The sequence below is a fragment of the Protopterus annectens genome, chromosome 3.part0 (assembly GCF_019279795.1).
Source record: "Protopterus annectens isolate FY-2018-M chromosome 3.part0, PAN1.0, whole genome shotgun sequence".
NCBI lineage: Eukaryota > Metazoa > Chordata > Ceratodontiformes > Protopteridae > Protopterus > Protopterus annectens.
Genome location: NC_056731.1, coordinates 1,122,907,865 through 1,122,935,835, shown reverse-complemented (window position 1 = coordinate 1,122,935,835; position 27,971 = coordinate 1,122,907,865). Strand labels below are relative to the sequence as shown.

At 38.3% G+C, this 27,971-nt stretch overlaps 1 protein-coding gene across 3 annotated transcripts in view; it reads left to right on the top strand.

Annotated features, from left to right (window-relative positions):
- LAMA3 (laminin subunit alpha 3) overlaps positions 1-27,971 on the top strand; it is a 2,187,360-nt gene that overhangs the window by 1,223,849 nt on the left and 935,540 nt on the right. For all 3 annotated transcript variants that reach the window (XM_044065357.1, XM_044065355.1, XM_044065356.1), the window contains exon 21: positions 4,010-4,166. In XM_044065357.1, coding sequence (XP_043921292.1) covers positions 4,010-4,166 — 157 coding nt within the window. The remainder of the gene's footprint in view (positions 1-4,009; positions 4,167-27,971) is intronic.

Genomic DNA, 27,971 nt, shown 5'->3' with positions numbered 1-27,971 from the left:
TGCATGTTAATATTCATGTATAACATGGCTCTGACCTGTGTTTACATCAGCCTCGTCTGCATGTTAATATTCATGTATAACATGGCTCTGACCTGTGTTTACATCAGCCTCGTCTGCATGTTAATATTCATGTATAACATGGCTCTGACCTGTGTTTACATCAGCCTCATGTGCATGTTGCTATTCATGTATAACATGTCTCTGACCTGTGTTTACATCAGCCTCGTCTGCATGTTGCTATTCATGTATAACATGTCTCTGACCTGTGTTTACATCAGCCTCGTCTGCATGTTAATATTCATGTATAACATGGCTCTGACCTGTGTTTACATCAGCCTCGTCTGCATGTTAATATTCATGTATAACATGGCTCTGACCTGTGTTTACATCAGCCTCGTCTGCATGTTAATATTCATGTATAACATGGCTCTGACCTGTGTTTACATCAGCCTCGTCTGCATGTTGCTATTCATGTATAACATGTCTCTGACCTGTGTTTACATCAGCCTCGTCTGCATGTTGATATTCATGTATAACATGTCTCTGATCTGTGCTTACCACAGCCTCAGGTGCATGTTGCTATTCATGTATAACATGTCTCTGACCTGTGTTTACATCAGCCTCGTCTGCATGTTAATATTCATGTATAACATGGCTCTGACCTGTGTTTACATCAGCCTCGTCTGCATGTTGATATTCATGTATAACATGTCTGTGATCTGTGCTTACTACATTCTCGTGTGCGTGTACCATTTACTTTGACTGCACTTCTCCTTCTCACCTGTTGTTGCTGCACCACTAGTTCCAAATAAAATAATAACCTTTGTCATTTTCTAATTTGGTGACTTCTTAAAGAGAAGGGTGTGCCTAAATTAATTTTATGAAAGTAGCCATTATGTTAAGCAACAGAAAATCATGTTAATTAGCAGCCTGGAAATATAGTTGACTTTACAAATAACTGCATACAGCAAAGCAGTTAAAATAAAAGGTTTTCATGGCACAATGTAATATGAGTAGAAAAGCTTGTTAGGTCCAGGACTATCAGCATTAAAGCACTTATTGAGATGGGTCAGCTATCGTATAAGTGTAGCCATTTGATATCTTTTATCATGTATGAGCATCATGAGTAACTTCCATTTTCTCCCTAAGAATTTTTTTAAGATAATTAATTTAGCCCTCTTCACCCTTCACCCTTTGCCTCTCAGTGCTATAGCAGGTAGTTCACAATGCATGTGCTATTTGGTTCAGTGCTTCATTATCACAATGCATGTGTTATTTGGTTCAGTGCTTCATTATCACAATGCATGTGTTATTTGGTTCAGTGCTTCATTATCACAATGCATGTGCTATTTGGTTCAGTGCTTCATTATCACAATGTATGTGTTATTTGGTTCAGTGCTTCATTATCACAATGCATGTGTTATTTGGTTCAGTGCTTCATTATTCTACTTCTAAAATACTCATAAAACACATTAGGAACCCTGACACATTTATTCTGCCCTGTGCAGCAACAGACTTATGATACAGATAAGTAGTCACTTGGACACAGAAAGGTGTCATGGTCTTTCAGATCATGAAACATCGCATGTTGATTAATTATTGTTTACTGGCTTTTACAGTCAGTGCAAGTTGATAGCTTTCAGGCATCAGGTTACAGTCACAATCTAAACTTATTAAGTGTATTACTTAAAAAAACATATTCCATATTAAGACTTTTATAGCCCTTGTTTATTTTATTTAGGTACAAAGTACAGTGTCAGCTGTTTTTCCTGTTGTGCATGATTTAATCAGAAGCCATCAAACTGAGAACGAAAAAATTTCTAAGACTACTTGAAGCAAAATAGACTGTTCTCCTTGTCTGGGGCTGCCATGACTTCTGCCAGATTATTCAAAGTACACAGAGAAGTATTCATGCAAGAAGTAACCCTGGTAGTGGCACAATGACATGCACATTGAGTCCCAAGACCTCCCCTCCCCCCAAGCTTGATGGTGTCAGGACATCTAAAGTAGTTTTGCACCTCCCGTCCTACATGCCTGGTTGGACTGAAGCCTCTGGCAGTATTACTTCAAAAGCTGCCATACTGTTGGAGGAAAACACACCTCCTAAACTGAAGTCCTGCAGATGTTGGCCAGTCTGAGTGCCTCTCTGCAGGTGACTGGTATTGACATCCATATCCTGATAACTGAGTGGGAGGGTAGTATAACCTTACTTTATGTTTGCAAAGATATCTGTGGCTCTCATATAGTCATCAGTAGTGGTCAACTGTAACCAGAGGCTTCAACAGCAGTGACCATCCTAGAAGTAGGCTCAAGTTGCCTATATTTTGGAAGATAACCATCTTGCCAAAGCTGTAGCTGGGTGGGCCTCCACCTAATTGTCCATTACAGGATCCTCTTAGGATATAATGAGACTAGTCCAGGACTTCATACATTTCCTTGACAACCTGCAGCCTCTCACAGATCAACCAGCAGTGTCAGGGATCCCAAACAAAAAAGTACAGTGGAAGCATTCCCCCATAAATTCTGATTGTTTGGTCTCAGAGATGGAGGAACTAGCTTATGCTGAGCAAGTGTTCTCCCTCCTTTCCTAAATGTCCGACAATGATGATATCTTATCCAGTATATCCATATCAGAGGATTTCTCATTTGGACATACCTTTAGAAGAATGAAGAATTTCATCAAGTAAGAGCCCTGGACTACATGGACATCCAGAAGAGATATAGGAAACTTCTGGGGCTAATCCTTATTCTTCCTGGTTATTGAAGCTTTGGAGGATGCTTTCATAAATGCATCTTTGGAGATAGATTCCCAACCCTCCCCCTTTCTCCAAGGAAGCCTAGTCATTTCTGTAGGGCTATGGTCTCCTGTTACTGCTGATCCAACAACATTGTCCATAAAGAGCAAGGAATCCATTGGGGCTACAATCAAAAACAGTTTCATCACTGACAGGGAAAGTAGGATACTTGACCAACTGAGTTGATGTTCCTCTACTAACACAGCCTGATATCTGGGTAGGATGGCGTCTATCTAACCAAGAAAGGGAAGGGTTAAAAGCATTAAAAGTCACACCAGACATCATCTCCTGTGGCAGAATCACCCAAAATTAGCACTACTGCAGCACAGAACATAATCCAACATCAACTGTACTTTTTTAAACCTATCTATTTCAGTTGTAGTTGAGGGCCATATTACAAAAGGGTTGTTGTCAGTGTAAGTCTACCCTGATTCCAAATGATTTGCTCTCAGTGTAAGTGACTTAATTCGGTATAAGGTCTGTCTATAAACAGTTTTATAGCACGGCCAGATTCCAAATACCTGATCTCAGTGTAATTGGTCACATTATATCTTTTTTGTGCTTTGTTTTTATTACACTTTAGATAATATGTAGGCCATAGTTTTACAACCAGCTCTGGACTTGCTATAAAATATATGTATCTATTCTGTGATTATTGTCTTACTGTATAGTTTGAAGTTATTAATGACTACTTAGTTACGTGTTTGCTAAACCACAGGCACTTATGTTTTAATATGTCATACAAAGAGCTCACAAATTAAACTGTTATTGTAGCACGTAAAGTATTTTGACATCCAGCTTAGCATTTTTGGCATTTTGTTATGGAAATTAGTCCTACTTTTCTTTGTGAAATGGTAGGGCTTCACCAAACTGTGTTATTTGTGTTACTTAGGTCTCTGACTTTTGCACTTTACTTGTGCTACACAATGTAGCTAGTTGCTATTTGTTAGCAGGATATCTGGTAGAATCAGTCTTATGACTCTTAAAAAGCATCACTGAAGCATATGCTGAATAAATGATTACTTGTTTTAAATTTCTCATCATCAATGAACCATTGTGCTATAGAGAAAATATCTCAACATTGTACCTGATGAATTACCCATTGTTTCTGTAGAACAGCAAAATTGTAAGAAGTATCACAAAATAATACTGCAGAGTGTGATTTGATTGTGTAAATATATAACCATTAACATGGAAAATCCCTTTTTTTCCAGACCAGTCAGAGGTTATTATTTTCCAGACTTGCATCACATGCGGTTTGAGATCGAAGATGGTACCACTCCAGATGGAAGGGGAGTACGGTTTGGCTATGATCCACAAGCGTTCCCAGATTTCAGCTGGAGAGGCTATGCACAAATGTCCCCAGTACAAGTATGTAATGGGCTGCTTCAGTGAAGCCCAGTCTGCTGATGATAAATACTGCAACGCTACATGCTATGCTAGAAAAATGTTTCATATTCAGTTTTTACTAAACAAATCATTCTGATGTTCTAAATTATGACCATTATTTTATATCAATTTTATATTGCATTTATGATGTTTTTTTGTAGACTACATAACAAAAGCATGATAATTATAAAAAATAGTCTGCTTTACTTTGCCTTCCCCAGTGTGAAATGGTAACATATTTTACTGATGTCTTAACAAATATGACTGTTCATGTTCTGAAAAGTCACTTGCCCTTGCTTCTGCCCTCTGTAGGGGAACAACATTGGCTAGTACTCTTCCGGTGTACTTTTTTTCCTCACATTCTGTACTGAGCTTGTTGTACAGAAACCATGACGGCTGGAGATCATTGTCACTGTTAAAGTGACACCTCGACCCCATATGTAAAAAATGCAGAGAAAAAAAGGTTGTGGATAGATGGACTGATTTCTCATTGACTTTGATTAGGTCATTTTTGTGGTATTGTTATCCCTTGTGTAGAAGGAAAGCTTCTTTATATGCTCTTTTTCCATATTTGTGTGTGTTTACTTGGCAATATCAGCTATGTCTGAAGTATACATGCATCACTGACACAGAAGTGTAACAATTATTGAGTACCACAGAAGTTGTATTGAGCCCAGACACGTTTTCTCTTATCTTTTGACATCTTCCATACTCCAATACATTTCACCCACATATGCTGACAATTCCGCCATTGTTTATGCATCTTTCGCTTTAAATTCTGACTTAGAATTGGGATAAAGTAAAGCTGTAGCAGATCAGTTTATGCCAAGTGCCAAACATCATCCATATGCTATTTTACAGAATGCATGAACTACGCCTGGTATGTAATGCTGTCCTCATGCATTTTTTCGCTCCAATTGGCTTAGTACATAGAATGATTGACACTACTTTTGACCATTCCTTATGAGGTTCTGTTCCATTTACCAGTTCATGTTTTTCATTTACTTACACAAGCAATAATCTCTATTGCTTTCTTCTCATTCATGTACTCTTTCCTGCCGTGATACTCTTCGCACTTTCTTTGCATAACAGTAATAGTTCTTGGCAGGTTCTATATATCTCTGGAGCACCCACCATACCTCCTTTCCTTATTACCCCTTCACAATGTGGTAATAACACATTTCCTGTGTTGCTGCTTCTCCTTGCATCCTAGTGTATGTAGCTGCTAGCACTACACAAAGCATTCAGTTTTGTTCTGTGTAGCAGTGCCTGCCATGCTTGTATAATTGCAGGTACTATTATTCATGTTATACTCTTATTCTTTTTGCTTATGTTATATTTCCGATCTTTTATACCATTATTAAAGCAATAAGTCTCCTATGTCCCTTACATGTGGATTATGCTGTAAAACTGCATGTTTTGTATCTGAATGAAAACAGTGATACAATTGTAAAGTTTGTACTGACAGGTAGAAACCTAACAGCAAACCAGCATAAGCAGTTTTCAGATAACAAGACTTGGATTCTCACTGATATGGTCCCAGCCAGAGCACTTGGCAAGAAGTAGACCCAAGAAAAGAAGTGTTCAGGCACACTTCACAGCATACACAGTTACATCAGCAGCTAAGCATGACATTCATTAATTCATACATAACATTCTTTTATTCATTCGTCTTTCAATTTCTGTGTAAGCTAGGGCTTATCCTGCCACTCACTGGTTACAAGGCAGAGGAACTAATTCTGAATAAGGTGCCATCCCTTCAAAGGACACACACACCTACACACCTATGAGCAGTTGGCAGAAATGCCTGTTCAAATATTGCCCTCAGGATGTGGAAGGAAACTGGAGCCTGAGCCGAAAGGTCATGCAGATTAAGGGAGTATGTGCACATACAGAAAGCATCCTAGCTGAAAAGAGAACTAGAAACTCAAGCACTGTGAGGTAGCAATGCTAACCACTATAGCATGACATGTACCTAAGAAAAATGTGATCCTATTACCTGTATATAGTAACGTATAAGTTGAAGTTGTTTAACATGATTTGTAGGCAATATGACTGCATTTGCAACAACTTATTATCATGTAATTTTACTAAAAACTAGGTAACAAAGTGGTGCAAAGGTTAGCATTGCTACCTCACAGACTTTGGTTCTCTCATTCTTTTCCTATCTCGGGTGCTTCTGTATGGAGTCTCCATGTCTTCTGTTTGTCCATCTGGGTTACCCCTTCTTCAGTGTGTACTTACATCAAAAAAAACAGCATTACTTTTATAGTCATTAAAACCATGTGACACAACCAGTGACAATCAACTAGTTAAATAATTAAATAATTAAATACACGTCTTTCAGCTTGTTGAGTTTCTGCCAGGTTCTCCTGGGCCAAGCCCATGAGTTCCCTGACCCTTGTCCTGAGGTTTAGGACAAGACACCTTGTGGGATTCACACTCACCCTCCCAGTCATCTCAAATCAAATCTAGAGGTCCCCTCACCCTATGCCTATACAGCAACTCAAAGGGTGAAAAACCTGGGGATTCCTGGGGAACCTCTCTGTAAGCAGACAACAGATGGGGCAAATATTTGTCCCAGTCCCTCTTAAACTGGTCTGCAAATGCCTGTAGCATTGTCTTGAGTGTAGAGTTTAACTTCTCAATGAGACCATTAGTCTGGGGATGGTAGGGGGTGGTCTTTAGGTGCTTCATCCCACAGTACTTCCACAGACAAGCCAGCAGGTCCGACATGAAATTGGCACCTCTGTCAGTCAGTATTTCTTTTGGGAAACCTACCCTGCTGAAAATCTCTAGCAAAACATTTGCCACATTTTCTGCCTCAAAGGAGGACAGAGTCACTGCCTCAGGGTATCTGGTGGCATAATCTACTACTACTAGGATATACATTTTCCCTGTGAAACTTGGGGTAGTCAGAGGCCCCACAATATCCATAGCTACCCTCTGAAATGGCTCCTCAATTACAGGCGAAGGCATCAAAGGAGCTTTCACATTGTCTTCTGCCTTGCCTACATTTTGGCATTACTCACATGTCCTGCAGTACCCTGTTACATCTCTGGAAATCCCAGGCCAATAAATGTTCTGCACAATACATCTCTTTGTACGTTTTATGCCCATATAATGTGCAAAGGGAATATCATAGGCTATGGCTAGAAGTGCCAGATGGTAGGCTCAGGGCATTACCAACTGCTGTATTTTCTCACCCTGTAGCCCACCCTCAGGGGTCCTCTCTCTATAAAGTAACACTTTGTCCCAGTGTACAGATTCCCCCTTCCCTTGAAAATCAGCTGCCTCACTAATTAACTCCCTCAGGCCTTGTAATGTAGGGTCTGAGAAATGAGCCTGTCTCAACTTTCTCTTTGTAACCCTTCCGAGTTCCCCTTCCACAGGAAGTCTGGTATCCTCTGACAGTGGTGCCTCACTGTCAGCCTGTGTACTACTACTCACCTCTGTTCTTGCAGTCACTCTGTCCAGGGGAACATCAGTACCCACAAGCAGCTGCAGCTCACCTTCAGTCTCACTGCTACAGGATAGCTCCCTCCCTGAAATAACCACCTCACCAATCCTGGGTGCAAGTGTGCAGTCTGTCTGGGTCTCCCCCAGGCTACTAGACCCACACGCTGATTACATGTAACTGCATGCACACAGGGTACTGCATTATCAAAATCATTTCCTATCAGGACTTCTGCAGGGATATCCTCAAACACACCTACATTCTTGCTTCCTTTTCCACCCTCCCAGTCAAGGTGAACCCTAGCCAAAGGTATTTGGAATGGGGTCCCTCCTAAAGCTCTGACTTGAGTAGACTACCAAAGCAAGCAGTGCTCCTCTGTAACCATTGTAGGCTTCAAAATATCTTAGCCATGGCCTCTTTCCCATTCACTAAGACTGGATATAATGTCTTGTGGTAGTTTGGTATCCTTGTTGTCTCGAGACAACCTACTGTTAGCATTTTGTCATTCCCACTTTCTGGCTCTCCCACCTTTTGTTCCCCACATTGCCTCCATGGGCATCTATATGCTAGATACCCCCACTGGTTGCATTTAAAACATGTAACCCTTGGTCCTAGATGTGTACCTGGACTAGTGGCTTCCCCTGCTACTGGTGGAGTCTGTTGGGGCAGTCTAGACTAACCACCAAAGGTTTTCTTAGACCCATGAACAGCATTGGGTGTCCCTTTCATGTGCAGTGATGCCCTGCTTGCTAGGTATAGGTCCCCCTTCTCCAACTAATCTGCAGTAGTGCATTGTCTATCAGCTAACCGGATTCCTATGTGCTAAGGGCTTGTTCCCTCACCAAAAGGTCTACAAGCCCTTCAAAAGTGGTGATCTGACATCCACTCACCCACCTATGAAAATAAGTGCTTAGTTCAACAACATATTCACACACTTTCATCTACCTTGCATCTATGCTCACAAAACTTTTTCCTATAAGCTTTGGGTGTTAACTTAAAATATTCTAGCAAACAGTTCTTTGCAACATCATAATTTAAACAATCAGTATCAGCCAGTTTAGAAATTACAGTTACAGCTTTATCATGGAGTAAGGGGGTCAGGAACCATACCCAGAGCCCTTGGTCAACATTATACTGTTTACATACCCTCTCAAACATATGAATGAAACTATCAAAATGATCCCCCTCTGTAAATTGTGGAAGAAATTTACTGACCTTTTTTCTTCGGGGGTTTGGTTACTCCCTTCCCCATTACCTCCATGACTCTGGCAAAGAGTCAGCATCTTATTTTCATGTTGCCTCTACCTGTCATTCTCCTCAGCTGGCAGACATTGCAGTTTCTTATTTTCCTCAGCTTCCAGATGTCTCAGTCTCTCTGCTGTTTCCATTTCCAAACACTTGGCCTCCAACTCAAGTCTCTTTGATCCAGATGGATTTTTAAGTCCTCTGTGGAATGGTTGAGCTGTCCATTTTCTGAGAGTTGTACATCACCACGGCCAGTCTGATTGTCCTCCTGGTTGCTGTTCTGTGATGCAGCTGTGACTAAAACTGCAGTCATGTCTGCTTTAGTCAGGTTGGCATCCACCAGTCCTTTAGTCTGGTACATCTCAGCCAGCTGGCTCCTTGTCAGCTTACCATACTCCTCTGCTGATATGCTTGCCTGCTGTCTCTGACTAACTAAGCTAACAAAAAAAATAAAACTATTGTGATATGAGCTCTGAATGTTCACTGCATGGCTGATTTGAGAGTACAAACACCTTCAGTGACCACTGTACGCAGGCTACAGGAATTCAATATCTACACCAGTACAAGCAATTAATATGTGATGTGGGTATCCCACAACTGCCAAACAATTAATATGTGATGCCCCTGCACTGGTCAAGGAATCAAGGAGCCTCAATCCTCACTACTAGCCGAGTGGTCAAGCAAAACCTCCAGCCTACTCTCTATCCACCCATTGCTTTGTGCCCCTGCCCAAGTAGCTGACACACACTCACACACACACACACACAGACACACACACACACACACACACACTTTGAGATCTGATTTATATACAAACACACAGACACTCCTGGAGAAGGCTGGCACAGGCTTACTATCTTTGCCCCCTTCTGCCCAGACTATAAGGTAGTTATCACTGCCACCAACCACTACTTATCAACTACTTTTAAGGCCCTTACCAAAGGGTGCCCAATCTTACTATGTAATGTTACTATTATCCAAATGGTAAGTGTGACCAAGATTTGCAAGACTGTTGTAGTGGCCTGTACAGTGTCACCAAATACATATGCAAATATTCTCAGAGCTTAAACATCTCTAAACAAACCAGCCACAATTAAAAGGTTTAAATATATTTAATAGTAAATAATAAAAGAACAAGACAATACTCACACAACACATAACTACAGAGTTCAGAATCACAGGAAATATTTTAAAACAACATTGCAGGACAGTCTCGGATAAATACAGAAAACATCTAAATTAATCTTTACTATATTCCTATCTATATCTAAAAGAGATACTATGCCTAAATCTTACTTACAGAGCAACACACAGGAAGAAGTGCTGTGTGAATGTTTCTAGGTCCAAGACAAGAAACAAAATGCGTACACTTTCTCTTTGATAGTTCTTAAATTAATAATGCACATTACTACTGGGTTAGCCTGGATGACATCACTCTTTGTCACTTGCCTTCAGTTCCCAGGCTAACAGAAACTAACATAATTTTTAACATCTCTGTGTGGAAAGAACATATCTCTCAGAAGTTTGCAAAACACAGAAGTCATAAAATAATTAAACACTTTTACATTTAAAACCTAGTAATTATTTCTGTTTCAAGACAATAGGAAAACTTCTAGCTATGAGATTTAACACAATCATAAAATAAAAAACACACAACGGAGAGGTGCACCATGTACTGTATAATGAAAAGACACTCAAAATATTCCCAAAGGTCCAAAGGTTTAATACTATAAAAACAGACAAACAAACGGACTGTAGAAAGTAAGCACTTTCACGTTAAAACTAACGCTTCATCAGACTTCAAAAAACAATTCGATAGCATACAAGTGTATGCTATCGGATTGTTTTTTGAAGTCTGATGAAGCGTTAGTTTTAACGTGAAAGCGCTTACTTTCTGCAGTCCGTTTGTTTGTCTGTTTTTGTCGTATTAAACCTTTGGACCTTTTGGAATATTTTGAGTGTCTTTTCGTTATACAATACATGGTGCACCTCTCCATTGTGTGTTTTTTACTTTGGTGACTTGAACTGAGGGTGTTTTACCTGGCAGACACTGGTTGTTTTTTCACAATCATAAAATAATTTACTTTTCAACTTATTTTCTTGAAGTTTTGCAAGTTAACTCTGTATGTTCCCGCTTCTATTAAAATGTACATTTGCACAGCTATATAATTTATATACATTTCTGTTCTTTATGCTGCGGTGGTACGGTGGTAGCGTTGTTACCTCACAGCAAGAGGTTCTCCCATTCGATTCTCAGCTGGGCTTGGGAGTGCCTTCTGTGTGGAGTCTGCGTGTCCTCCCCGTGGTTGGGTAGTGTTCAAAAGACATGCATGCATAAATGGGCGTGTCTTCGTTGAAGGTTGGGTGTTGAGCTGGCACCTCGAAGTTTCTTAAAAATCTACTGCCAATCATTAGCGGACCAGAGTTCCGCTGTGGCAACCCCTTACCGGGAAAAGCCGAAAGACAAACAACAACAACAACCAGTAGGGTACACTGTGGTTACATTCTTGAAGCTCAGTACATAACATACAGTTCTCTTATATTTGTAGGACAAGCATATGAATCATAGTACTATTCACAAATGATCACATTTCTATATAAATCATATTAATATTTTCAAGTGACATATAATTATTTACAAAATTCCAGATAGCTGGACTTGGAGCATTTCCCTGGTGTCACAAGCTCATTTCACCTTTTAAAATAATGGTTGCAACTGTTAAACTACTTGCTACATTATGCACACAGCGCAGTTTTTCTTTTAAGTAGAAGTTCCAATTTTATAACCACAACAAGTTGGTGCTGAAGCTTTAGACTCAGACACAGGGCCATTCAAGCCCAATTCTCTGAATGCATTTTCAGTTAAAACATTGCATTCTACTCCAGCATTAAGACTAAATACAAAACTTTAACATTTCTGCTCTACGTTTCAGTCCAGTGATCTTTACGAAATTCTGTTTCCTGTGAAGAAACTGCAGTACTTCACACATGCTAGTTACGTTTACAATGGCCCCTGTCTTCCTCCAAACTGCTCATGTGAGCAACTGAACATACAGCAGGTTTATTTATCAATCACATTAAAAAAAATTCTGTCTCTTTCTTTTTTTCTAGATTAACACAATTGAGACAATGGTGAAGCAAGCCAAGTATGGTGCATTCTTTACTGATTGATGGACATGGATTCTTATTATGCTGATAACCATACCTTAAACAAGATGGTGACTGCTAAAATATGTTTCCCATTTAGCTATGTCATATGATTACACAAGGCATTAGTTGTCTGCTGATATACAGTTTGAACCATTTTGTATGTTATACTGTGCCCCCAAAAGATTATTCTGTTATGAACATATTTTTACTTTATTTAACTTTATACACATCCACATCCTTAGCTAGCTCCTTCATTAGAATGCTAGTTAATTCTGTTGTGCACACATTTGCAGTTTTGTCCAATGTGAATTCATAGCTAGACAGCAGCTTACTTCTCACTTTGTCCTTTCTAATACCGCAGACAATTTTGTTCTCAACCTTATCTCAGCCAAATCAGTCTGTTTTACTGCAGCAAGATTATACTTACTAAACTCTTTAGTGGAATCATCTACATCTAGATGAAGAAAAGTAGCAACTTTTACTTTGCTATTTTTCAGCCATCCCTTACAACATAATGTGACGACTGAATGTATGCAACCATTCCTTTCATATTTCTACCATATTGTTTTGGAATACCAATGTTAATGGCAGTATAAGTGGTATAATGATCATGCATGATTATCTTTTGCAGCTGTATTTGAAAGAATATAAGCTCATTTGCTATGTAAACTCCAGAATATTGATGGTATTTATAAGTTAAATGGCTGTTTCATCTGTACTATTTTCATTACTTGTTTCATTTGCAGGTACTTTGGAATATTTGGTTTCCCGCATTACTTCTTTTAGTCCTTTTCAATTAGTGGATTTGCTCATTTGATGGCATTTTACTTGATGAGGTGTTCATTTGCTGGAATTATTTTGTGGTTTTCCCAAGTTATTTTCTTAGTTATTTTGTTTGTTTCATCCCAGGATTTTCTCCTTTGCAGTGTAAAATCTCCCAGTGTTGTAGTGGTGTTGTTTTTGGTACTTTTGTCTGTATTTCTGCTATGTGAAACATATTTTGTATATGCATTTGTGTGATATAAGCTGAGTCTTTAGTTAGCACTACACCTACTTCTGACAACATGCAATACTGGGTCCGACATCTGCTGCAAAAGACTCCAAAATTGATGGTAAAATACAGGCACATGGGAAATGGTCTAGATGCATCAATTATTTTTTCTAACATGCCAGCAACTAAAAGACAAAGTGTGACCATGGGGCATTCCACTTGCAGTAGAGCTGTATGGGTACTACTTAAAACAATAATACACTATAAATTGCAAGTGAAAAACAGGGTACCTGGATAAAATCCATTCAGAGACAGGAAGAACATGCAGATTCCATTGGAATATCACCCAGAAGTCAGATTTAAATACAATCCCTAAACCTGAGAGGCATACTGTACTACCACTGTGCTGTGACATGCAGCTTATACAATATCATTAAACTGTCATTGGTTAAAAACACACACCTAAACACATGGATTAATAAAAATACTGTTTGTATAACAGAAAAGATTAAAAGCTAAAAATATGTATAACCTTTCCCTTATAAAAATTCAATCTGATCTGCAATTTCACTTCAGCCTTCAACAAAGAATTATATATGTTCCACCATTCATCTTCACTATAGCTACAGTTACATCTCTATATGAAAAATGATGCAAGCTATCCTTAACAGCAATCTTAGTGAATGCATATTAGCAGCATGCCTCTATACATTCTTTAAATGGACATGCTCCTTTATGTATTTCTCAAATTAATGTATTTTCTCCACATAGAAGCCCTGCTAACATTCATAAGGAACAGTGTGAACAATGTTTCTAGTTACATTTGAAGAACTTTCTCACCAGCTAATCATAGCCAGTAGCATAATATACAAAAGTTACTTTCGTGTAACTGCAATGGCACCTGGTGACTTCAAGCAAGAGGTAGACAGCAATAAGCAACTGAATAGGTGGGGCTAATTGGAATTTTACTCAACAGATTTTTATTTTTTTTATGTTTATGAGTAAATTGTGATACAGTCACTATTAATGACAGGTCAAGTTAACAGAAGTAGTTAATAATCATAACAATATGTACAATATTTACAAATGGTCCAATAAAAGGAAACAGAGAAAAACACATATGACATTTATAATTATATATTCCTTTAAGTTCACATTATTCCATGTCCCCTTTAAATTCATGAAGAGAAAGTTGTGTCAACAAGGCAAAGTTTAGGTAAAATTAAACCAGTGACAATGGACTCCATGGGACCCTCTTGTTGCACACTGATCTCCTGCATCTTCCAGTGCACTTCTCCTGTTCACCCCCCATCCTGACCTCACACCAAATAGACACCATTGTTTTTATTTAATACTTCTACTTTTTAGCTTTTTCTTCCATCCTTTTAACACACCCTAACTAGTCAAGATTGCAACTGTAATAAATGTAGAGGTAGTAGCTAAATTAAGGTTGTGGTTTGGGGAGCTGGTAATCCCCCTGGAAATCATAGGCTTCTAGACATTCCGAGTAACATCTTAGAACTTTTTCCACTCTTCTGATCCAATGATAGCCTGAACAAAAATGAAAACTAAGGAAAGAAATTTAGTCTTTGTTTTTATTTCAAAGAAAATAAGTTGTGGCCGAAGCTTAGAGTTCAAAGTTAACAGTAGTTACTAATAAAATGTGAAGACATATGTTTTCCAGGATATATCTAAATATATATAAAACTATCTGGCAATACTGTCTCCCTCCCTACCCCTCCAAAAAAGATAGTTGCTTTTTATTTACCTCCCTGGTGTCAAACTGGGATGAAAGAAAAACAAAATGGCAATAATCATACATTATACAACCAAGAATTTGTTGGTAGAAACCAAAGTATCTGGATAAAACCCATAGAAAGACATGAATTTCATTCTTCACTTAGAATGAATCACAGCCAAATGCTCAACAATGAGCCAAAGTCTGTGAGATCGCAACACTACTCTCTGATTCACTGGGCTGATGATCAGTTGCTGACATACATATCCTGCCAAGTCTGCCATTGATGACACTTATGTACACACTGCTATTTGATTGTGATTGCAAGTAAAAGAAATTATAGCCAACTTGGTACATTTAAATACACTGGAACCCACTCCGCCAAACACTCAATCATTTTCATATGCAGAAAGCCCTAATACCCATCAGTTACATCCACTTTATTGATGTCTGATTAGCTTAACAAGATAGCCACAGTAAAGTATTACAGCTGGATTCACACAAATACACACTACTTTTACAAAGGCAGAATAATGACTCCTTAACTTAAGCAAACAACAGTAGGTCAGTCACTTGTATTTATCAATAGCCCCTTTACATAGCAGTTACTATCAGACTTTTTGACTTTGCACACTTCAGAATGTCTGATTGTGATTTAAAAAACACAGTGGCAATAGCAATTGTGTTTCAGCTTTGTTTAAGATAAACAGTAGCAACAATAAAGTATTCCACTGTAATTCACATAAATTCATATTAGTTCTGCATGATTAGAATAATGGCCATTTCACTTGAGCATATGGCAGCAGCTTCAGTCATTGTGATTCACAGGGAGCTCCTGTACACCCTTTGTTAACTGCACGCACCTTATATGTTTGATTGTAGTAAAAAATAATGGTCACAGAATGTAGTTTAACTTGGTTTCACACACATACATTAGCCACAATAAAGTATTCCAACTTGTGTTGTACAAGTATGCATTAGCTCTGAGCAAATGCAACAGTGCCTGTTACTTTCATTCTCAGAAATCACCTTCTACAGACACTATAGCTACTTTGTTAACCGTGTATATCTCAGATGTCTGACTGTGATAAAAAATCATGGCCACAGTACTGTACTTCAACCACGTTAAAGTATTTCTTCACACAAATAGACAGGTAATCCTACAAAGCCAGAATAATGACTGCTTAACTTCAGCAAATTATAGCAAGGTCAGTCATTTTCATCCACAACTAGCCTCACACTTAGCAGTTAGTATGAAATGTATTGACTGTGCACATCACTCAGGAGTCTAGCAAAGCCAAGTTAATGACTGTTAATCTAAGCAAATGACAGCTGCATCAGTTTTATTACTATATTTTATACATTTGTTGATGGGATAAGTCCACTGGACACAAGTGACACTTTTCAGGGGTGCCTGGAAGCACTTTCTGGTTAACTAACTTGATTACAGTCATGCAGTAGGCATATGAAGGAGTAAGAAGTAAAACTTGTACCATTGATTACAGAAAATAGTTTGATATGAACATTAATCATCTGTACTACCAGTCAGTCACGCTGATCCATAGACAGTCAATATACAACAATTAAAGCCAAATTTGTTGGTTGTGTAAACTTTAATATCAGTGTATAAAAAATAAAAATAAAAACGAGCCACAGTAATTTATTTTATCTTCCCCTACAGACAGGTCGACATAGAGACACAAACACACACCCATACACACACACACACACACACACACACACACACACACACACACACACACACACACACACACAAACATGTACTCTCACAGATATCCTTAAATAAAAAAAAACTTCAATAAAAAGTTAAGGACAAAAAAATGTGTTCTGATACTCTAGAATGTAATTTCTTTATAAAGTGGCTAAAAATTCTCTAAATATTACATTATCATCATATAAGTTGTATCTGTTCTTAACCAATGTTTTCACGTTATGTGTAATTTGCTATAATTATTTAAACTATAGATGTTTCTGTATTATTTTTGAAGATTGAAAAAATATTGTTCTTAAAACGTTTTTGTAATACTTTGGAACTTTTCTCCCTGGATCTCCACTGAAAATGGCCACCTGGACTTTCCTAGAGATTATGTGTCAATAAAATAAATAAATAAATGCCAGTACCAGACGCCCTCCCAGTCATCAGCTCAGCTGCATTGTTGATTCTGCAGGCTGTAGCTTCAATGCCCTGCCCTATCTAACCTTCTGCACATTCTACCTGCATTCATTCAGCTAGTGGGTAGTCCTTCAGTTAAACGTTTCCTTAAAAGGATCCTCCACTTAAACTTCCAAAGAGACAACTGTCACATCATGGGATTTGAACTTAATTCTGGAAGAATTATCCCTGCCTTCATTTGAGCTTGCAGATCTTGTAGAATTAAAGTATTTTTCATGTTAACCTTTGCTTAGTGGCAGTTACTTCAGGAAGAAGAAGAAGATTGTTTTAACTGCAAGCATTGATAAGTAAAACCCTTACAGTAATTCACAAGGAAAGCCTAACACAAAAATCGGTCTCCTTGAATCGGTTAGGTTATTTGTTAGTCTTTTACAGTATCTACCAGAATACTAGAGGTTATCCGTTAAGCACATTGGATGTTCGCAGACAGCTAAGATTATTTTAACAGAAGAATTCAGTCTTTCAGAAAATCTGGCCATATTCTTATCTTCCTTAATAAGGATGGCTTGACTGTTATGAAACAAATGTTCTCCAGATGGCTAGCCCATTGTATTGCTTTCTATTATGATGAATATAACAAAACATGTTAAGGTCCTGTCTGAGCTTGTTTTATAAGAACTGCAGCTATCTCTGCAGCATACTTTAGAAATGTTTCCATGTAACACATACTTAAGCATCTTGGACTACTATATGCACATTCACTGAACGTCTATGCTAGAATTTCATTGTAAATGTGGAACAGTTTTCACCAATGTTATACTACAGGGAACTATTAATTGTACACATCCCTGAAGTTGCCTATTCTTGCTTAAGACTCCAACCATATGATATAATTGACAGATAAAATGACCTGCCATGAAGCAAGAAGTTCATATATGAAAGGTGCTCTCCACAATAGTAGATCTTCAAGGCTAAGCTATCTTTCCCCCTTCATCTGTCTGTTTGCATTATTTTATTACAATTTTCGAAGTCTTTATATTTTACTATATTGTACATAATTAGGGTCTATATCAGATTATTGAAGTTTTACTACTTCGAATCACTAAACATCGAACTTTAGTGATCGAAGTAGTAAAACCTCGAAACCCTGTAAAACATTTTAAAAACAAAAAAACAAAACAAAAGGGTGTAAGCAGAGGGGCAAGTCCCCCTGAAACCCCCACGTGGGGGGTTGCACCCCCACCCCACCCTCGCTACTTAAATATATCAACTCCGAGATCGCACTTCAGTGCCATACAGTGCAGAAACAGAAGATTTCCATTTCCTACACTGTAGTGCGGTCTCAGAGTTGGTATAGTTAAAGAGCGGGGGGTGTGGGGGTGCAGGGGGGCTTGCCCCCCTGCTTACACTCTTGTTTTTTTTTTTTGTTTTGTTTTGTTTTTAAAATGTTTTTACAGGATTTTGAGGTTTTAGTACTTCGATCACTAAGGTTCGATGTTTAGTGATTCGAAGTAGTAAAACTTTGATAATCTGATATAGACCCACATAATTATAGTATGATTCACATTTTGTCTAACAGAAAATATATACTATTATATTTCATATATAAAAAGTGCAGAACACTGTGGAGGTTTAATTCTCTGAAGAAATGAATAAAGCATATGCCCACACAAATTATCTGCAATCTCACCTGTGTTAGGCTGAGACCAGCACTGACCTTTACAGGAAAGTATCACAATAATGAAAGCATGGTTGAACTGTTACAGTTTCATTGCTGAGCATAATGCAGATGTTTTACTGTTACAGTCACCTCTGTGCAAATACCCACAGTTATAAAAGAGCACCTCAGATAACTGTACTTGGTACAGTTTTCTGCAATGTAGCTTTTCTGTTGTCATTGTAAGTTCCTTATATATTGTGTTAATATAGCGGAAAATTTCACTAAGGAATTCTATTCTCATTAGAAACATGCATAGAACTGGTAGTCTGTACCAGAGTCAAGTATCATGGGATATTCAAAAACAAACCACCCGGGTGGACCACCAACATAAATAAACTATACAACAACAACAAAAAAAAAAGAAACTTGGAAGACGAGCTGGTGGTTTTATTCATATTTTGCATTTTCCATTGTGTGGTGCTGCAAAAAAAGAAACTTGTTAAATTATTTATCAAATCCAAAACTTACATTCTCAAGGATAATATCAAAATAATTGCAAAAAAAAAAACCCTGAAGAACACTATCAGCTAAAGGAGCCAATAAACTTAGTTGGCCACTTAAGCCAAAGATAATTATAAATGCTTCTTTAGCTATGTTAGAGAACTAAAAAAACAATACCCTACATTGCTCAAGATTTATTCATAATGGGGCCTCTTATTCTGTCTTTTTCTGATGCAAATGACATTGACGATATGCTTGCAAACAAATATAGTACCAACTTCACCTCCAATGCTTCTATATAAAGCCCTGAAACATTTATAGGTTCATAGGTTCATAGGTTTATACTAGGCTATCTGCCCTAAGGCATTTATAAGCCTATCCCAAAGTTTTGTGGCTTATGCCACCCCTTATATGGAAAAATACTGTGCCCATTAGTTTGTTGCGCCTCTGTCCAGCAGTGACCCAGAGATGATTCCCGGGGTAAACCTACGATCTCCCATCCACAGGTCAAGATTTCTCTTGAACAGAGCCAGTGAGGTGCTCTGCCTAACATGGACTGGGATTTTATTCCACAGCATAGGTAGTCTCTGAGTGATAAATCTATCCCTCCAGCACATCCTATTTATATCCGTGCTAAGGTTTAAGTCGCTTGCTCTAGTGGTTCTGGTGGATTTGGATTTTTTGAGGTGGAGCATGTCCATCAATTCCAGGTTGGACATGGCCTTGTATGTCAGGCACATGTCACCTCTGAGCAGACGGTATGCGACTGAATAGAGCTGGAGTTTCTTCAATCTGGCAACATATGACAGATTTTGGAGTCCCTTTATCCTTTTGGTGAGGAACTTTTGGGGTCTCTCCAATTGCTGCAGATGTCAGGTGAGATACATCCCGAATGGGGCATTGTACTCGATCATTGGTCTGATAAGTGAAGAGTACTTTCTCAATTATTTAAAAATCATTTACTGCGAGTGCTAACCAAGGCCAAAAACACTTCTTCCATGGGACCTTATTTCTGGTTGCTTAATTAGTTGTGTTATGCATGCCTTCGGAGACACATTATTCAAAATTTTAACATAAGTTTAGCTACCTGTTTTGTCCCTGATGACTGGTACACAGCAGTGGTGATGCCCCTACATAAAGGTGGCCTTATTTACAACTGACTTGGGTAATTACAGACCTAGCAGCCTTACATGCATAATGTTCAAAGCCCTAGAATCTGTTATAACTGATCTCAAACTGTGATATCAAGAATCTTGTTAGACTTGACTCCCTATAGTTTGGTTTTGTGAAAGGTAGAGCCTGTCTTTTTAATCTGGTAAATTTCTTCAAAAACGTTATGGATGCTGTATATGGTGGGCATGCTGTACATGTGGCATATCTTGGCCTGGCTAAGGCCTTTGACACCTCTCCTCATGCTGGCATTATACAAAAGCTAAATGCTTTAAAGATTGGCCAATATGTGGGATGATAGATAGCAAAATGGCTGAAAGACAAAACCCACATGTTGCGACTAGTAGATGCTTGATCAAAAAGTATGAAAGTGACCTGCAGTGTCCCTCAGGGCTTGCTGATTAGAATCCCCTTTTGGTATTTATTTGAAGCACAGAGCCAAGACCTCGGGCTAACAAGGTTTGCAGGTGATTTTAAGTTATGGGTTGTTGTTAAGTCACTCTATGACACCCCCCCCCCCAATTAACTTGCCCTAATAAATTCTTGGTGTACTAAAAATGGACTCAAATTAAATGCTAATGGTAGGCAACCCCCATCTCATCTTATTTTCTAGACAGGACACCTTCACAAAATAAAAATGTAATTTTGAGTCTAGGTACTTGGGTTGATAGCTCCCTCTCTTTTGACAATTATGTAGCAACAGTTGTCAGGAAATCGTTTTATTTAGCTCAGCTAAGTGACAAAGAAATATCATCAAAGTCTCAAGAGGTAATCAATCCCTTATACTCAGTATTGCTCAGACCCTATCATGGAGTAGAATGTCCCCTTTGGAATGTATCCCACTAAATATGTCAAACAATTAGAAAAAAAGGTTACTAACATTTCTATGCATTTCATACAGCATTTCTTTCATCAAAAAGGGATGAAAACAGCTTTTATTTCATTATTTCTTGTTAAACACTGTTACACTTCATATTGTCTGTGTTTCTATAGTTTTCTTAGTTATTGTGTATAAAAATGCACTGGTTGTATTTGCTGCCTGGTCTAGTAGTATGGTCTTATAGTTTTATTTCCAATAGTGGTAGTGGTGTGATTTACAACAGGATCTGTGCTTCATCTGTGCTTTTATAAACCTCGTATTGCATATTTAACATTATTACATTTATTGGTAATTTCTACCTGATCTGGTACCTTAATCCTGTAAATCTAATCACAATAGTGTCAGTATTGCAATTTTTGCTGCAGGATTTGTGATCTTAAAACTGCTTAAATTGTAATTCCTTGTGAGCTTTCTCTTTCTATGTACTATTTCTCTGTTTTAAGCTGCACTTGCAGACTTAGTGTGTCCCTTGATAGTTACATTGTTATAGCTTACCAACTTAGGCTCATAGGAGATTAGTAGGTTAACAACTTAATGGCCCTTACAAGCCTAGCCATTATTACTTAACTTTTACCTGATATTTGATCCATAAGAGCTAGAGGATGGCTTAGGTTTGTGCCTATGCCTTTTAGTAGTTTACAGACAGCCCCTGTCCACTGCTAAACTAAGTATTGCTTTCCCTACTGCTTCCTCCTGTTCCTTACACTAATCACGCTCCTCCACTATTAAACAAAAGTAAAAGCTACCAAGATCTTAGCCTGCCAGGGACCATAGACCTGTAGCTTGATTCATAGTTGTGAGAGAACTGGGAAGTGATAATGGTTCTCCATTAGCTGACTTAGTGACTATTTTTGATTGGATTCTTCTGTAGCTTGTTTTCTATAACCTGTACTGAGCTACACTCATCCAGGATATTTTATTCAAGACTGGGAAGCTTGGAAAGCTCTGAACTGAGACAAATGAACTGTGCTGACCAGAGTGTCCCCCAGACATTCCAAACAGTGTTTTATATCAAAAAGGGAAGTAAAAAGCTATGCTGAGCTTCACTCACTGCATCATTACTGTTAGACTCACTCTGTAGTGAGATGTCGGTGCAAGAGCCTATTTCATATAAAGAACCAGTTAACTCTTCATAACTAACACATCTAGATCAGAGGCTTCACTAAACAGTGTCAGGCACAAGATAACATACTCAGTGCTCCAGCAAATTCAGACTAGGATATCTGTAACCCCGGCCCAATAATCTCAGCACCCCTGCTTGCCCTACCTACAGAAACTCCTGCATCCTAAACCACACCAAACTCCAAGCAGTTATAGTCATCCCACCCTCTGAGTTATTCCTATCAATCCAGCATTTTCCCACAATTTCTGTAACCAGCCTGATTCAGATGGTATCTTAAGGCAATGCAGAAACAGTCTTGTGCTGATTGATGGTCACCTGCTACCCAAACAACCCAGTGTGAGAGATTTATTATGTCATTGGAGGCAAAAATCTCACAAATAAATAAATCAGACATCAGGATCACCAGCAGCACAGCACACCTCACTATGTCCAACTTAAAATGTATAACCCTCCATGTGTTGAGGTTCTAGAGATTAACTTGTCCAAGCCTCAAGGACCTCCAAGGTGCAACACAGTTAGTAAGCACCCTCCACAACACTGTAGGCCTACAAAACCCACTACCACACACAGCTCAAGGACTATCAAAGTCATGGATGGTGATCCCATAAGACAGGCATCTACTCAAAGAAACATTCTAATTATTAGCGACTCCATTATAAGAGTTACAGATGCATCTTTTCTTATGCTGAGTAAGGAAAGAGTGACAATTAGTTGCTTTTCTGGTGCTAGGATCAAACAGGTCACATTCATGTGTCAATGACTTGAGACTTATCTCCTTAGATTATATGAAGAGAGACATGATGGAGCTCTTGGACTGCATCCCAGGCATATATCAGCCAAGTTCTAAGCAACATTCTACCTTCTACAAGAACGATGCCACAATATGAGCAAAAAAAATAATTGCTGTCAGCATGGGAAAACATGATCAATAAACCACTCTGCTTCACCAGGGATGGCCTGCAGTTTTCTACTCTAGGTTTTTGGGTATTAGAAAAGACATTCTTCACCCCCATATTGCCTTTTTTAAGCAACATCAACCAGACAGACTTACCAACATAATGAAGCAAGCAAAATAACTTATGAAGATATTAATAATCAATGCAAGGAGTCTAAACAAGAAACTCCACTCCCTACAAGCCCTCCCAACTCTGGAGAACTCAAATGTCTGTATAGTATCTGAGGCATGGTTTAAATCAGATGAGAGGTCTGCATTTGTGCAATACTGTAATGCCTTTCACTCTTTTAGATCAGCAACGGCACAGGAGTGGGGGGGGGGTTGAGGTGTTTCATTCCAGTGAGACTCACATCAAGGCTAGTAAAGCAGCACAATGAGATAGAGCTTTTTCATGTCCAAATTGCCATCAGAAAAGTCTGTACCATATATTAGATAGCTACAGAACTCCATCTATGACCCAAGAACACAATCAGAAAAGTCTGTACCATATATTAGATAGCTACAGAACTCCATCTATGACCCAAGAACACAATCAGAAAAGTCTATACCATATAATTGATAGCTACAGAACTCCATCTATGACCCAAGAACACAATCAGAAAAGTCTATACCATATATTAGATAGCTACAGAACTCCATCTATGACCCAAGAACACAATCAGAAAAGTCTGTACCATATATTAGATAGCTACAGAACTCCATCTCTGACCCAAGAACAAAATCAGAAAAGTCTGTACCATATATTAGCGGACCAGAGTTCCGCTGTGGCAACCCCTTACCGGGAAAAGCCGAAAGACAAACAACAACAACAACAACAACCAGTAGGGTACACTGTGGTTACATTCTTGAAGCTCAGTACATAACATACAGTTCTCTTATATTTGTAGGACAAGCATATGAATCATAGTACTATTCACAAATTATCACATTTCTATATAAATCATATTAATATTTTCAAGTGACATATAATTATTTACAAAATTCCAGATAGCTGGACTTGGAGCATTTCCCTGGTGTCACAAGCTCATTTCACCTTTTAAAATAATGGTTGCAACTGTTAAACTACTTGCTACATTATGCACATAGCGCAGTTTTTCTTTTAAGTAGAAGTTCCAATTTTATAACCACAACAGGTTGGTGCTGAAGCTTTAGACTCAGACACAGGGCCATTCAAGCCCAATTCTCTGAATGCATTTTCAGTTAAAGCATTGCATTCTACTCCAGCATTAAGACTAAATACAAAACTTTAACATTTCTGCTCTACTTTTCAGTCCAGTGATCTTTACGAAATTCTGTTTCCTGTGAAGAAACTGCAGTACTTCACACATGCTAGTTACGTTTACAATGACCCCTGTCTTCCTCCAAACTGCTCATGTGAGCAACTGAACATACAGCAGGTTTATTTATCAATCACATTAAAAAAAATTCTGTCTCTTTCTTTTTTTCTAGATTAACACAATTGAGACAGTGGTGAAGCAAGCCACATATGGTGCATTCTTTACTGATTGATGGACATGGATTCTTATTATGCTGATAACCATACCTTAAACAAGATGGTGACTGCTAAAATATGTTTCCCATTTAGCTATGTCATATGATTAGACAAGGCATTAGTTGTCTGCTGATACACAGTTTGAACCATTTTGTATGTTATACTGTGTCCCCAAAAGATTATTCTGTTATGAACATATTTTTACTTTATTTAACTTTATACACATCCACATCCTTAGCTAGCTCCTTCATTAGAATGCTAGTTAATTCTGTTGTGTACACATTTGCAGTTTTGCCCAATGTGAATTCATAGCTAGACAGCAACTTACTTCTCACTTTGTCCTTTCTAATACCGCAGACAATTTTGTTCTCAACCTTATCTCAGCCAAATCAGTCTGTTTTACTGCAGCAAGATTATACTTACTAAACTCTTTAGTGGAATCATCTACATTTAGATGAAGAAAAGTAGCAACTTTTACTTTGCTATTTTTCAGCCATCCCTTACAACATAATGTGACGACTGAATGTATGCAACCATTCCTTTCATATTTCTACCATATTGCTTTGGAATACCAATGTTAATGGCAGTATAAGTGGTATAATGATCATGCATGATTATCTTTTGCAGCTGTATTTGAAAGAAGATAAGCTCATTTGCTATGTAAACTCCAGAATATTGATGCTATTTATAAGTTAAATGGCTGTTTCATCTGTACTGTTTTCATTACTTGTTTCATTTGCAGGTACTTTGGTATATTTGGTTTCCCGCATTACTTCTTTTAGTCCTTTTCAATTAGTGGATTTGCTCATTTGATGGCATTTTACTTGATGAGGTGTTCATTTGCTGGAATTTTTTTGTGGTTTTCCCAAGTTATTTTCTTAGTTATTTTGTTTGTTTCATCCCAGGATTTTCTCCTTTGCAGTCTAAAATCTCCCAGTGTTGTAGTGGTGTTGTTTTTGGTACTTTTGTCCGTATTTCTGCTATGTGAAACATATTTTGTATATGCATTTGTGTGATATAAGCTGAGTCTTTAGTTAGCACTACACCTACTTCTGACAACATGCAATACTGGGTCCGACATTTGCTGCAAAAGACTCCAAAATTGATGATAAAATACAGGCACATGGGAAATGGTCTAGATGCATCAATTATTTTTTCTAACATGCCAGCAACTAAAAGACAAAGTGTGACCATGGGGCATTCCACTTGCAGTAGAGCTGTATGGGTACTACTTAAAACAATAATACACTATAAATTGCAAGTGAAAAACAGGGTACCTGGATAAAATCCATTCAGAGACAGGAAGAACATGCAGATTCCACTGGAATATCACCCAGAAGTCAGATTTAAATACAATCCCTAAACCTGAGAGGCATACTGTACTACCACTGTGCTGTGACATGCAGCTTATACAATATCATTAAACTGTCATTGGTTAAAAACACACACCTAAACACATGGATTAATAAAAATACTGTTTGTATAACAGAAAAGATTAAAAGCTAAAAATATGTATAACCTTTCCCTTATAAAAATTCAATCTGATCTGCAATTTCACTTCAGCCTTCAACAAAGAATTATATATGTTCCACCATTCATCTTCACTATAGCTACAGTTACATCTCTATATGAAAAATGATGCAAGCTATCCAAACTCCAAGCAGTTATAGTCATCCCACCCTCTGAGTTGTTCCTATCAAACCAGCATTTTCCCACAATTTCTGTAACCAGCCTGATTCAGATGGTATCTTAAGGCAATGTAGAAACAGTCTTGTGCTGATTGATGGTCACCTGCTACCCAAACAACCCAGTGTGAGAGATTTATTATGTCATTGGAGGCAAAAATCTCACAAACAAATAAATCAGACATCAGGATCACCAGCAGCACAGCACACCTCACTATGTCCAACTTAAAATGTATAACCCTCCATGTGTTGAGGTTCTAGAGATTAACTTGTCCAAGCCTCAAGGACCTCCAAGGTGCAACACAGTTAGTAAGCACCCTCCACAACACTGTAGGCCTACAAAACCCACTACCACACACAGCGCAAGGACTATCAAAGTCATGGATGGTGATCCCATAAGACAGGCATCTACTCAAAGAAACATTCTAATTATTAGCGACTCCATTATAAGAGTTACAGATGCATCTTTTCTCATGCTGAGTAAGGAAAGAGTGACAATTAGTTGCTTTTCTGGTGCTAGGATCAAACAGGTCACATGCATGTGTCAATGACTTGAGACTTATCTCCTTAGATTATATGAAGAGAGACACGATGGAGCTCTTGGACTGCATCCCAGGTATATATCAGCCTAGTTCTAAGCAACATTCTACCTTCTACAAGAATGATGCCACAATATGGGCAAAAAAAATAATTGCTGTCAGCATGGGAAAACATGATCAATAAACCACTCTGCTTCACCAGGGATGGCCTGCAGTTGTCTACTCTTGGTTTTGGGGTATTAGAAAAGACATTCTTCACCCCCATATTGCCTTTTTTAGGCAACATCAACCAGACAGACTTACCAACATAATGAAGCAAGCAAAATAACTTATGAAGATATTAATAATCAATGCAAGGAGTCTAAACAAGAAACTCCACTCCCTAGAAGCCCTCCCAACTCTGGAGAACTCAAATGTCTGTGTAGTATCTGAGGCATGGTTTAAATCAGATGAGAGGTCTCCATTTGTGCAATACTGTAATGCCTTTCACTCTTTTAGATCAGCAACTGCACAGGAGTGGGGGGGGGGGGTTGAGGTGTTTCATTCCAGTGAGACTCACATCAAGGCTAGTAAAGCAGCACAATGAGATAGAGCTTTTTCATGTCCAAATTGCCATCAGAAAAGTCTATACCATATATTAGATAGCTACAGAACTCCATCTATGACCCAAGAACACAATCAGAAAAGTCTGTACCATATATTAGATAGCTACAGAACTCCATCTATGACCCAAGAACACAATCAGAAAAGTCTATACCATATATTAGATAGCTACAGAACTCCATCTATGACCCAAGAACACAATCAGAAAAGTCTATACCATATATTAGATAGCTACAGAACTCCATCTATGACCCAAGAACACAATCAGAAAAGTCTATACCATATATTAGATAGCTACAGAACTCCATCTATGACCCAAGAACACAATCAGAAAAGTCTGTACCATATATTAGATAGCTACAGAACTCCATCTATGACCCAAGAACACAATCAGAAAAGTCTATACCATATATTAGATAGCTACAGAACTCCATCTATGACCCAAGAACACAATCAGAAAAGTC